Source organism: Ovis canadensis, chromosome 14 (genome assembly GCF_042477335.2).
Source record: "Ovis canadensis isolate MfBH-ARS-UI-01 breed Bighorn chromosome 14, ARS-UI_OviCan_v2, whole genome shotgun sequence".
Taxonomy (NCBI): Eukaryota; Metazoa; Chordata; class Mammalia; order Artiodactyla; family Bovidae; genus Ovis; species Ovis canadensis.
The window spans coordinates 60,052,420-60,067,250 of record NC_091258.1 but is presented as its reverse complement, the minus strand read 5'-3'; the positions used below and the strand labels follow the sequence as shown (position 1 = coordinate 60,067,250).

General features: G+C 35.9%; 1 protein-coding gene across 3 annotated transcripts in view; it reads right to left on the bottom strand.

Moving 5' to 3' along the window:
* LOC138418744 (zinc finger protein 14 homolog) overlaps positions 1-14,831 on the bottom strand; it is an 87,188-nt gene that overhangs the window by 25,261 nt on the left and 47,096 nt on the right. For 2 of the 3 annotated variants that reach the window (XM_069550499.1, XM_069550498.1), the window contains 3 exons: positions 13,218-13,344; positions 12,023-12,115; positions 6,926-9,903 (listed from right to left, as the gene is read on the bottom strand). In XM_069550499.1, the coding sequence (XP_069406600.1) occupies positions 8,546-9,903; positions 12,023-12,115; positions 13,218-13,344 (1,578 nt within the window). In that variant the 3' untranslated portion in view covers positions 6,926-8,545. Of the gene's footprint in view, positions 9,904-12,022; positions 12,116-12,836; positions 13,012-13,217; positions 13,345-14,831 lie in introns of those variants that run through there. The other variant, XM_069550519.1, reaches the window with a different exon arrangement.

Here is a 14,831-nt window from a genome sequence, read left to right as displayed (position 1 = left end):
TGTTAACTTTGATTACTGGTTAAGTGGCTGTCTGCCAGGTTTCTTTACTGTAAAATTACTACTTTCCCCTTGTAATCAATATTTGTGGAGACAGACTTTAAAATGGTACGAAATTCTATTTTCTCATCAAATTTTCACTCACTAGTTTGGCATACATTGATGATTTTTTCTTAAAGTTTCTTTCTTTCTTTTCTGGCTGTGCTGGGTCTTTGTTGCTGTGCAGGCTTTTCTCTAGCTGTGGCAAGAGGCTACTCTCTAGTTGCGGGGCATGAGCTTCTCATTGCAGTGGCTTCTCTTGTTGGGGAGCATGGGCTCTACGGCATGCAAGCTTCAGTAGTTGTGGCGCATGGGCTTATATGTTTGATCTTCCTGGACCAGGGATCAAATCTGTGTCCCCTGCACTGGCAGGTGGATTCTTTCACCACTGAGCCACCAGGGAAGCCCCAACATTGATGATTCCTAGCAGAATCAATGATTACTGTCATGGCTGACTGATGGTGATTTTCTAATTTCACCATGCCTTCTATTAATACATTAGTAAGTTGGCATTTTACTATTAAATGTATTATAGTCACTGGGTTAGTCAATGATTTTACTCAATCTGCTACTATCATGACCTATTTTGATGCTCAGATTGCCCAGATTTGGCCAGTGAGAACTCCTTGAAATACTGTAATTTTCTGACATATTTCATCCATTTTTTGAGCACTTCCCTACTTTCTACTTTCACAGAATGTTCCAACCACATCTAATGTTTTCTCTGCTCAGCCTTTTATGCTGTTTCTCCAAGGCTTCCTTGTTTCTTGGATCTGGGTGCTGGATATTCTCATTGCTACAAAGTATAATTGCTTCTATGTTCTTTCTGCTACAGGGACATACATACACACATTCCGATATGTATTTCTAAATTTATTTTTTTAAAACATCACTTTAAAAAGTGATACTCCCAACTGCGATCCAATACCACAGAATTCATTCTAGCCTCCTCTTTTCCATATTGTAACTCCCTTCTCCAGCAACAATAAATTTGGCTATTTACTCCCATAATACTTTTTTGCCTGATTCTAGAATACATGAATTAGTTTCAGAATTACGAATCTATATAGCTGTGTAAACCAATCCTACTAACTAGAGTTAATTATTTGTTTATGTGTTCTTTTTGTTCTGTCTGTAGCCTGAGGAAATACAGTCAAATTGTCTTCAAAAGTTGCTTGCCTGTCTTTTTTCCTCATTTAGTATGAAGGAAACATTTGTTTTTGCTCATGTTCCAACTTAAGGTCTCTCTTCTGTGATTCACTTAAACTGAACTATAGCTGATTTACAATATTGTGTTAATTGTAGGTGTACAGCAAAGTGATTCAGTTATTTATATATATTTTTTTCAGATTACTTTTCATTAGAGGTTATTACAAGACATTGAATACAGTTCCATGTGCTATACAGCAAATCCTTATCTATTTTATATATAGTGGTACGCACCTGTTAGTCCCATACTCTTTATTACTTTCCCCTTTGGTTGTTACTTTTAAAATTTGCAAAACATTCATATGGTCCCCAAAGTAAAACACACACACACACACACACACAAAGAATGTGTCACTTCCCTATCCCCTCATGTACTAAAATTCCCTGTGTATTTGGGTCTATTTATGGAATTCTCTTCTATTTCACTGTTCATGCATGAGTACCACAGTGTTTCAATTATAGGGACTTTTCAGCATTTTTAATTCTCCTTGGACTAGTATCCCCTTTGAAGCTTTTCTTTTTCAGTGTTAATCAGGCTATTCTTACATAAAACCTGTATTGCTACCACTATGGGTACTTTATACACTTCAGATTAAAAGATTAACTGAATTGTTCCCCTTCAGTAATTCTCCTTCCCGGTATATTTTCTCTGTGTGACCCTTATCAATATCTGAAGTTTTATAAGTTAGGTACTCACTGGTTGTCTGCTTTCCAGATTTTCTTGGAGATTGGGGATCTTGTAATAAACAGATGTAAAAAGATGCTCAACTACTTATTTACCAAGAAAATACTAAAGCACATACCAGAAATGGGGCTGTAAGGTTGAAGGGGTTGTAAACTGGCACTACAATGATATTCTTTGTTTGTTTGTTTGTTTGATGTGGACAGTTTTTCAAGTCTTTACTGAATTTGTTACAATACTGCTCTGTTTTATGTTTTGGTTTTTTGGCTGCAAGCATGTAAGATCCTGGCTACCTGACTAGGGATCGAACTCACACTTCCTGCATTGGAAGGTGAATTCTTAACCCCTGGACTGTCAGGTAAGTTCCCCAACATTCTCTTCTATGGTAATATCTAGTGAGGATGAGAGTGAACATAACCTGTGGCTTACCAATCTCAGAGAAAACCTTGCTTATGAATAGCAAGAAACATATATTCAATAAGATTTTTCAGTGAGAAATTATATGTAACCTAAATATTGACCAATAAAAAGCCTAAATACATATTATGTATTTAGAACAGGGCTAGGGGTTTTCAATTCTACTGAAAAGCACGTTAAATCCAAAATAAACCAAGCAGCTGTTTGGACAGCATGCTGAGTTGCTTTCCTCACCAGATAACCATACACCTGCCATAATGCTGACATTTCCATCCCTGAAGCCTCTCTTTTTTAGTAAGGGAAACATCTGCCAAAGTGGAATTATATCTACAATAGGTATTGGGAATGGGAGTTCTATACTGAAGTATGAGATACACTGCATTAGATAAAATAAAACACTTCATAGTCTTTTAATAGGCACTTAATGTGATTTTTACCCCCTCAAGAAATACAAAATACAGCACTCTCATGCTTTGGCCACCTGATGCAAAGAGCTGACTCACTGGAAAAGACCTGGATGCTGGGAAAGATTAAAGGCAGGAGAAGAGGATGATAGAGGATGAGATGGCTGGATGGCATCACTGACTCAAGGGACATGAGTTTGAGCAAGCTCCCAGAGATGGCAAAGGACAAGGAGACCTGGCATGCTGCAGTCCATGGGGTTGCAAAGAGTTGGATACGACTGAGCGACTGAACAACATGCTCATTAGAGCACAAAATCATTTTCTGTAAGAACCATTAAGTAGCAGTGTCTTGTGGAACATACTTTAAGAAATTTTGAGTTAATGTAATGTGCCTCAAACACTTCTATTAACAAGAAAATGTTACCAGAGAGAAACACACTGACCTGTTAGAAAAATCTAATTTTATTATAGTACCTAAAATACTTGTGTTACATTTTTGTGTAAACACTGTGCACTGTCTACAAATTAAAAGCATTTGTAAATCATGAGTGGGAGAGATTTGCTATTCTAAATGATGAATGATCATTCAGTGACATCTAGCCAGTCTGCCCACTTTATAAGAGTGGCATTAATTTGACTGAAAAAAAAAATTTCTTTATTATGGTACTTCTCATTTTCTCCTGTTGAAGGTATTAATTTTTTAAGTATTGAATACCTATTTTTCACAGTAATTTTTCATTCCTTTTATAAAATTAATGAGGCTAACACAAACAACAAAAAGAAGAGAAGGAATCTAAAAGATAACTGGGGCTGGATCATGTCATTTCCCCCAACACTGTCACATTGCTCAAGTTAGAAAACCTAAAATCTGGATGCCTAACTAAATCACAAAAGGTCAGGCCCCAGGCATTCCTGGTAAACCATTTTATGGTTTATAATTGTTTTATTAGACTACTGAGTTCAATTTACTTACCTCTTTTTGGAATGTATGCATGTATCTCAAATGATACTGGTCTAGATTTTGCTTTTTAGGAGTTATCCTCATCTAATTTTATTATTGGGATATTTGCCTTGTAGAATGACTCTGAAAAGTTTTGTTAGAGATTATCTATTCTTTAAAACTTTCTTGCCTGCAAAACTATTGACCCTAGTTTTTTAAAAAACAAGAGCATAACTATATTTATTTTCCCTTTCCTACAGATCTCTTACATTATAAAACCTGTTACAAAATCTATAAATTGTTTAAAATATAAAATAAATGAAATATAAAGTAGATTGTTCAGGTTTTCTATAGAATCTTGAGTCAACTTTGATCATTTAGGTTTCTCTAAATAGTTCATTCTCCTTATTTTTATACATAATGAAATATATGTATATTATAGTACATTCATGAACTTAAAAACTTTTAAATCTTTGATATACGTAACTATTCACAATTCCCATACATAAAGCTGTAACTGAATCATTTTTTTTCCCTCAGTAATAACTGTTGATTCTATATTAATGGTCTTTTCAAGGAGAATATTTTTGGATAAAATCTACTAGTTTCTTATTCTACTTATACTTTTAAAAAATTGTATTTTTACCTTTATTGTATGAATTACTCCCTGCTATTTACCTTAATTTTTAAAAAAAATGTTTTATGGGAATTCCCCAGCAGTCCAGTTTTAGAACTTCTCACTTTCACTGCACAGGGCCTGGGTTCAGTCCTGGTGGGGGAACTAAGATTGCACGACCCATGCAGTGTGGCCAAAAAAAAATTTTTGTTCTGGCTTCAGCTAAATGCTTTTTTTTCAGTACATTTATCGACTTCCTGCTGTGTGACAGGCACAGTAGGTATGGCAACAGAGTGCTGAACTAATTCTCAAGGCAGGTTTTCTAAATGCATCAAGGTTACTATTTTTCTACCAAGTAGCGTTTTAGTGACTTCCCACAAATTTTTACCTGGAGGTATCAAATTATCACTTATCATGAATAGTTTAAAATTTCAGATTTCTACTTAAACACTTTATTATGGAAATTTTTAAATATATGCAAAGGTAGTAAAAATAGGACAATGAACCCTATGTTCCCATTATTCAAGCTTCAACAATTAGCAACATTTTGCTGATCTTATTTCATCTGTCCTTTCCACTTTTCACTTTTCTTCAGTATTAAAAGCAAATCATACACATGACATAATTTTATCTTTGAATACTTCAGTATGGATCTCTAATGCATAAGGATTTGTACACACACCCAAACGAATGCCATCATCATGCCTAACAAATGAATTCTTGTTGTTGTTTAGTTACTAAGTTATATCTGACTCTTTTGCAACCCGATGGACTGTAGCCTGCTAGGCTCCTCTGTACATGAGATTTTCCACAAGAATATTGGAATGGGTTGCCATTTCCTTCTCCAGGTCATCTTCCTGACCCAAGGATTGAACCCGTCTCCTACATTGCAGGAGGATTTACTACTGAGCCACCTGGGAAGCCCAACAAATGAATAAAAATAATTTAATACCCATCTTAGGTTTACCTTTTCACAATAATTTAAGTTTTTTAAAAAAATTTTGCTTGTCAGAATCAGGATTGTATTGAATATATTCTTATTTTCTGTATTCTTGATGTTCTGGCATTTAGAGACTTGATCTTGGAGCAACTATCCCTTCTAGAGATAGCAAATTCCTTGACAAATGGCTCCCCTGTGAGCATGCTTTGATATGCAAACCAATAAATCTAAAGTTGAAACCCTTTTATCAAACATCTCCTTTAGCAAACTCTCAGACACCAAGCCAATATTCTTCCTGTTCTAAATCACCCCAGAGCCAAGTACTGGACAATTAAGGACCACCGCTGTAGCTCTGAGTCCACAAAATTATTCAATCTAAGTCCTAAACTTGCTCAATGTACCTACCTGGCTTCACATCACCCATTCCTTCCTGGGAAAACTCAAGTAAAGTTTCTGGGTCATGCGCTGCCCTTTCCTGCCTTCTGCCTCCTAACACGACTAGCTGTTTCTTCCATGTGGTCCTATATGCATGTGGTGCTTCCTGTTAGTAGAAATCTCTGCCAATAAGCTTCTTCCATCACGATAATCATTTCCATGTCTTCCTATCTTACCATACCAGATTAAAGCAAATCCTTGGTACATTTTAACACAAGCATCTCAATACATTGCATACACTATATTCAATTAATATATCTCTTAAGTCTCTTTTAATTTGTAAAATTGCTTTTATTGTCTCATATTGGTTAAGAAAGTAGGCCTTTTATTTTGTTAAATTTCCCACATTTTGGATTTGGCTGTTAGCTTTGTGTCATTAATTTGTTCATTTATTTCCCAAGTTTCCTGAAAACTGGTAGGTTTAGAGACCAAATTACACTTCTGAATCAATATTTTGGACAAGAATATGCCACAGGTAGTATTGCATCCATTGCATTGCATCAAGAAGCAATTAGTTCTGCTGATTTAGAGATGTTACTATTGATTACTGGGTTGTCATTCTGCCCCATCCATTAAAATCTTCCTATAATCTTTCACCTAATGGTTTTCATACCCACTGATATCATCAAGATCCACTAATTCATAAGTAAAAAGTGTGATTGCTTGGATTCTATCATTCCTTTGACCTTTATTAGCTGGAATTCTCTAATAATAAAGAACTTTCCTTCACCACCTTCTGGTTGTCTTATCTAGTCCATAAAGGAAATATATAGTTCGTAAAGGAAAGGCAAGATAAGTGCTCCATTTTCCTTGTTTATTAATAAATGCCCTAATGTGCTCTGTAACTGATCAATACATTTGATCAGATAAAAAAAGAAGCTAGCAAAGGCTATAGCAATCACAACAAAAGGACACAGGATCCAAGCTGAGGGAATCCCCGCTGGCTGAAGATAAGATTAATTTGAGCATTTTTTTTAAAGGCTACAATGGATTTTTTTAAAGTGATACAGGACTTAGAAGTGATTTTTAATTTCCAAATAGTTTCTTTTTATCTTATCCTTTAACACTTTATTTAATTGAAGTATAGTTGATTTATAATACTGTGTTTTAGGTGTACAGCACAGTGATTCAGTTTTATATATATGTACATATATATATATACACACATATGTGTATATATATACAGTGTATTATATTCACATATATAGTGAATATATATATTCTTTTTAAATATTATTTTCCATTATGTTATTATATTGAATGCAGTTCCCACTGCTATACAGTAAATCCTTGTTGTTCACCTATTTTATATATGGTAGTGTGTATCTGTTAATCCTATACTTCTGATTTATCCCTCCATTTCCCTTTTGATAACCATGCTTGTTTTCTGTTTGTGAGTCTGTTTCTGTTTTGTAAGTAAGTTTATATGTATTATTTTGTTTCCACATATAAATGATACAATATTTGTTTTTCTTTGACTTACTTCACTTAGTATGATAATCTCTAGGTCCATCCCTCCTTCGTTAATTTTAAATCAAATTTATACTGAGGCAGAGAACATACGATTGTAGAATATCTTCTCTTTTTTGCTTGTTTGGGTTTTTTCCGCCATGCCACAGAGCATGTAGTTCCCTGACTACAGATGGAACCCGTTTCCCCTGCAGTGAAAGTGCAGATTCTTAACCACTGGACCACCAGGTGAGTCCCTAGAATATCTTCTTTTTTATGAACAAATTGAAAAAGAACTTACTTTCAAGAATTTTAGCAAGAATAAGTTGGAATTTCCCTGGTGGTCGAGTGGCTAAGACTCTACACTCCCAATGCAAGTGGCCTGGGTTTGATCCCTGGTCAGGGAACTAGATCCCACATGCTACAAGAGTTCACATGCTGCAACTAAGAACTGGGGTAGCCAAAAAAATAAATAAAAATAAAAAATATTTTAAAAATGAATAAGTTTTCTGGCATTCAATAACTGATGAGTGTTGATAGAAGGCATTTCTATATTCATTGTGCTCATAGTCTTTCATATGGATTTTCAAGACAGTAACATAATAAAACAAAATTTAGTAGCTTAAAATAACAACCATTGTATCTCATGATTGTGTGGGTCAGGAATTTGGGTAGGAGCTCAGATGGTCAATTTTTTTGTTCTACATGGCATCAACTGAGGTCACCTGTAGGAACTTAGCTGATGGCTGGTCTGGGGCATCCAAAACTGTTTACTCAAATATCTGGTGTTTTCGTGGGCATATCTGGAAGACGGCACAGTAGAGTGCCTCTCCTTCTCTAGGTAGTCTCAGGGCCTTTTCATGTGGTGTCTTCAGCAGAGTAGCCAGGCTTTTTAAAATAACAGTTTAAGGTCTGGAGAGAGTATTCCAAGAGATAAGGTAAAATCTACCAGGAAAATCTGGGTCCAGACACTAGCACAGCAGTACTTCTACTATTCTACTGCTCAAAGCAGTCAGTTGACCCAGATTCTCAGGGAAAGCATGTGGATTTTACTTCTTGATGGATGGAGTGTCAAATAATTTGCAGCAATTTTTACTCTGCCACAGTATTATAATTTTATAAATGAAGAAATTATAGTATGGAGCAGTTAAGCATCTTGTTCAGTATAACACAAGTAGGAAAGTGATGGGCTACAGATGATGATAAATGTCTTCCCCACATTTGTTATATTAATAAGATGAGTTTGTAGAACGAATGGGAAGATTCTCAGATCTGAGTGATGATGGAATACAGTAAATTAACACATTCTGTTAATGATATAAACCCCCTTATGCCAAGTCAGGTGCATGAATGAAGCAAAAGGGACTAATTACTACATTCACAGACTGTTCTACAACACAGGACTGACAAAGCATTCTCATATTTTTACATTATGAATTTTCAGATGATGGGTAAGGTGTGAATGTTGTCTAAAGGCCTTCTTACATTCCTTACATTCATAAGGTTTCTCACCAGAATGAATTCTCAGATGTTGAATAAGAGATGAATTAAGTCTAAAAGCTTTCCTACATTCCTTACATTCAAAAGGTTTTTCACCAGTATGAATGCTCTGATGTAGGGTAAGTTTTTGGCGCAATCTAAAGGCCTTCCCACATTCCTTACATTTATAGGGTTTCTCACCAATATGAATACTCTGATGTTGTGTAAGTTGTGAGAGTAGTCTAAAGGCTTTCCCGCATTCCTTACAGTCATAGGGTTTAACACCAATATGAATACTCTGGTGTGAAATAAGTTGTGAGTAACGACTAAAGGCCTTCCAGCATTCCTTACATTCATAAGGTTTCTCACCAGTGTGAATTCTGTGATGAAGAATAAGATGATAACCACGACTAAAAGTCTTTCCACATTCCTTACATTCATAGGGCTTCTCACCAGTATGAATTCTCTGATGGAGTGTCAGTTGTTGTCGTACTCTAAAGGCCTTCCCACATTCTTTACATTCATAGGGTTTCTCCCCAGTATGAAGTTTGTGATGTACTCTAAGGCCAGACCCACACAAAAAGGCCTTCCCACATTCTTTACATTCATAGAGTTTGTCAGCAATATTAAGCTTCTGATGTCGAGTAAGATGTGCATACTGCCTAAAGGCTTTCCCACATTCTGTACATACATAGGGTTTCTCACCAGTATGAATCCTCTGATGGAGAGTAAGTTGTCCACGAACTCTGAAGGCCTTCCCACATTCTTTACATACATAGGGTTTCTCACCAATATGAATTTTCTGATGTACTCTAAGTTCTGGGCCACACATGAAAGATTCCCCACATTCCTTACATTCATAGAGTTTTTCACCAGAATGAAGTCTCTGATGTCGAGTAAGATGTGCTGTCTGTCTAAATGCCATCCCACATTCCTTACATTCATAAGGTTTCTCACCAGTATGAATTCGATGATGAAATGTAAGTTGTTGGCGTACTCTAAAGGCCTTCCCACATTCCTTACATTCATAGGGTTTCTCAACATAATGAATTCTCTGACGTGAGGAAAGAGATGAGCGTTTTTGGTAAGGGGACATTTTTTGAGATGTGATTTTCACTTGGTTGAAATATTCCTCTTGTCCTTCAAATCTTCTTTTGGACTCCCAATCATTTTTTAAAATGAAGCTCTTAAGGCCATGGGTTTTAATTCTTTCCATTATTTTCCACTGGGATAAGTTTATTTCATAAATGTCATTTTCTGAAGATAACTTCTTGATCTCACAGTTGGTCTCTAAATCTGAAAGAAAACAAGAGAGCAAACACATGGTTTTTCTTTTTCTAAAAGAAGTACATCTGGACTTCCCTGGTAGTCCAGTGGTTAAGAATCCACCTGACAATGCAGGGGACATGGGTACAGTCACTGGTCTGGAAACTAAGATCCCGCAAGTCACAGGGCCACTAAGCTGATGCGCCACAACTACTCAGCCTGTGCTCTAGGGCCTGCAAGCTGCAACTATGAGCCTGTGTGTTGCAGCTACTAAAGCCCATGCGCCTAGAGCCTGTGCTCTGCAATAAGAGAAGCCACCACAGTTGTAGCCCACTCAATGCAATAAATAACAGCCCCCTACTCACTGCAACTAGAGAAAGCCCACGCACAGCAACGAAGACCTAGCGCAGCAAAAAATAATTTTAAAAAATATATAAACTGCAGCAGGTAACATTTTAAAAAAGAAGTAAAATTTCTCCTGTAGAAATAAAAGACAACCGAAGTACTACCCAATGAAATTCTAAAAATAGCTACACAATTTGGAAAAAAAAAAAAAAAGGCAACACCAGGAAAATCAAAGTTCACATAGGAAAGTAAGATTGATGATTAAGTAAACATTTTGAATCTGTGGTTCTCATATTGAGATCATGAATCAGAATCACAAAGGAGCTTTTTATAAATATTATGATTTAGATACCACTTAAACCACATGGATCAGATTCTACAGTCCTAGACAGTAATATATTTAATATTCCCCTCAGGATCATTCTGATGGAGAAAGATTGAAAATTCATACTTAAATTTTTCAACAATTTCTCTTTATTCTTAGAATAAAATCAAACTTGTTGTTAAAAGACCTCTGCTTACCTATAATACATCACCTCCAACCACTGTTCTCTTTACTGCTACCAGGAGAAGCCACAACCCACTTCAGTATTCTTGCCTGGAGAATCCCATGGACAGAGGAGCCTGACAAGCTACAGTCCATGGGGTTGCAAAGAGCTGGACATGACTTAAGCAACTGAACACACATGCACACACAGAGAGGCAACTTTTCAGATCTTAGAACATATTCCCACTTACTTTCATTGTACTTTTCAGTCTGCTCTATTTCCCAAAATCTGTTTGGGCCATTTGCATGGCTGACCCCTTCTCACTCTGAGGTCTTAGTTAAGTAACTCTAAGGCTGACTCTATTGACAGCATCTAAAGCTATATCTTTATTACACAGTTGACCCTTGAAAAACATGGGTTTGAACTGCACAAGTCCACTTATACATGAAATTTTTTCAATAAATATACAAACATATATGTGCAGAATATTGTGTACAAGACTTGTATTGAAGTGGATAGGCTATCCTTACATAGGCATAAGGTGAGTGATATTTAATACAAAATTAATGTGTTAGCTTTCTTACTGTTTTATAACTTTGCTTTCAAAGAATCACATTACTGTACACAGTGCTTCTCTCTCTTGTAATTAGAGTAACCACATATCAGCCTACCATCACAGGTAAGAAGTTTTGTAAAAAACGTTTTCAATACATTTTATGAATATGACTGTAATACTATATGCCATAAGTTTTATGCTGATTCATTCATTACTGTATAGGCTAGGCCACTATTAAGCATTCATATCAATTATACTAGGCTACCATAAAGCAATCATATTCTTCATTTTTGATGCATGAGTTATTATATCTGTAAATAAATATTAATTTTTTCACATTATCTTTTCATTTTAGATGTCCAATGTTCGTAATACATTAATACCTACTGTGTTTTATATCATATAAGACAATATTGATGTAGGTTCTGACAATTTATTTTATAAACAAACAACATAAACCTATGGTATCAATAAATATAGTACAGCACTATAAAGTATTTTCCTTTATTATTTTCTTAATAATACTTTCTTTTCTCAAGCTAATCTTATAAGAATATAGTATATAATATATATAACATATAAAATATGTGTTAATCAACTGTTATTGGTAAGGCTTTTGATCAACAATAGGCTATTAGTAGTTCAGTGTGGGGGTAGTTAAAAGTTATATGTAGATTTTTGCCTATGCTGGGGGTCAATATCCTAAACCTTGGGTTGTTCATACATATATATCAACACAGATCTTTTGGCTCTTACTCACCTGGATATTGTCTTCTTCCTTTCCTCACTACTTTCCAGGGCTCTTTTCCTTGCTCTAATAAGGAAATCACATCTGGTTTAGAAATGAAGCATCCTGGACAGAAGGAAAGAAATACAGGTGACATGGAATAATAATAAATTCAAAATTACTTTGATTCAGTTTTGGTTAAATTTTTAATAAACTATAGGTCAAACTGTAATTGATAAAGCCTTTAGAACAAGAAAAATAAGATGATTTAAAAATATCATGTTAAAATTACATAGGAAATGGAGATTATAAAGGAAAGAAAAAAGTCTTATTTTAATTTACATTCACACAAGTACTCCTTTTCTTGAAAGCAATAGTGGTTGAGAGACTGTCCTGGTTCAATCTTGCCTCTGCCATATCCCCGTAGTGTGACCTTGGACAAGTTATTACTATGCTTTATTTTCCTCACCTATAAAATAGGGATAATTATAGTACCTATCTTACATGAATGTTCACATTGCCTAGAATCTATTTTATTAGTTATTATTTATCATTGTTATTTTAATGAGAGAAAAAAGTTTCTTGAGGCATTTACTATTTTTTTTCCTTGGGATATCCATACAACGTTAAATGCAAAGTTCTTCGATTTTTAACTTTCAATCATACAAGTAGGTAGAAACGAATATGTTTATTAACAAAAAGAAAAAAGTCTTGAACTATAAATAAATCCAGCTGATACAACCTACTGTTTAAAAAATTATATCTTCTTTTGATAGCCAGAGAAAAGCTAAGATACTAGTTCTAGCTATTTGGGGTTTCCCACGTGGCTTAGTGGTAAAGAATTCACCTGTCAAGCAGGAGATGTGCAGGAGGTGTGGGTTCAATCTCTGGAGCAGGAAGATTCCCTGCAGAAGGAAATGGCAACCCACTCCAGTATTCTTGCCTGGGAAATCCCATGGATAGAAGACCCTGGTGGGCTGTAGTCCATGGGGTCACAAAAGAGTCGGACAGAGACTTAGTGACTAAACAAAAACAGAAGGTCACAGAAGGATGGGGAAGATGAATATGCTTAACGAGCGTGCTCATTTCCAAACAAAAAGCTCAAACCATTCCCTTGAGAAAAGGGAGCAGATATTTCGTTTCTTAAAAAGTATTTCTAAAATTTCCAGAGAAGAAAGCTGATAGTACAGAGAACAGAGACTAAATTTCTAAAGGCAGATAACCTTACCCAATGAGACCAAGTTGCTGTAGTTCTCCAACATTACATCTCTATACAAATCCCTCTGTTCCAAATTCAGGAATTCCCACTCCTCCAGAGAGAAGTCAATGGACACATCACTGAACATCACTGATTCCTGAAATGATAAACCATATAATACAACTGAAATTAAAGAAAATTTGTTTAAAGATGGAAAGAGGGGAAAAAATGAAAGAGATACTGCTGGAAACCAATCAAGCAAACAGGTTTGGGCTAGAAACCTGTAACACTGAGTTAGGAAATGAGTGCCTGCAGCAGAATGCCTATGGGTCCTTGACCAACTGTGTTTCTACAGATAAAGCCTTTTATATACTCTGGCATATCTTAACTACCCAAACACATATGGGAAAGGAAAAAAAAGTTTTCTAATTAAATGAAATACTGTATATAAGCCTTCTGCCTACTCTATGTCTCCCTCACAAATTCTCAAGAAATGTGTTCTTATACCCTTTCTTCTTAAAGAACAGATTGCTGCTTTAAAAAAAAAAATTGATGGTTTTATCCTTTTTTTAAAAAAAATTATGTATTTATTTTTGGCTACACTGGGTCTTCAGTACTGCACATGGGCTTTTTCTAGTTGTGGTGCAAGGGCTTCCCTTTGTGGTGGCTTCTCTTGTTGCAGAGAACGGGCTTTACAGCACATGGGCTCAGTAGTTGTGGTGCACTGGCTTTGCTGCTATACGGCATGTAGGTTCTTCCAAGACCAGGGATCAAACCAGTGTCCCCTGCATCGCAAGGCAGATTCTTAACCAATGGACCACCAGGGAAGCCCCAAGAACAGATTTTTTTTAAAGCTTTCCTGGTAATTCCAGTTAGAAAAGGATCTGAATACAATTAAAGAATTTCCTCCAAGGTCATCATTCTTCAATGATGTGCATCATGTGCATCAGGTCATGTGCATTAGGTCATGTGCATTTACCCAGTTATGACAAATTCTTTAATGAACTTAAAATTGGTTGTATGCAATGGGGATGTGAGACCTAATTATTATATACTCCAATATTTTTGTCTATGCAAAATTTTTAAGGTCCTCCTCAATTCTGAGGGGGAACTGAGGCCTGCATGTGCCTGCATGATCTTTTCTGTCATTTTCTATCCCTCATTGTATGAATTCCATGTTCCTGAGTTAGAGGATAATGTAGATTCTGGATACCAATAATCCAGAAATACAAAGATGTCATTCTAGACTAGCTCATCCTGTTCTAAAACAAATGATGTACAGCCCTTAGGGATTTCCAGAGAAGATACTTAATGTCTCTGCATAATAGACCCAACCATAACCCTACCTAGTCATAAAAGCCACACAAAACAAGAGGAGATCTCAGGATATACTGAGGCTGAGGTTATATTTGCATGCTCAGTTGCTCATTTGTGTCTGACTCTTTGCGATCCTTTGGACTGTAGCCCAACAGACTCCTCTGTCCATGGGATTTTCCCAGGCAAAAATACTGGAGTGGGTTGCCATTTCCTCCTTCAGGGGATCTTCCTGACCCAGGGATTAAATTGCAGGCAGATTCTTTACCGCTGAGCCATCAGGGAAGCCCTAGGCTAAGGTCAACCAACAGCAAATCTTGCTTAATTACA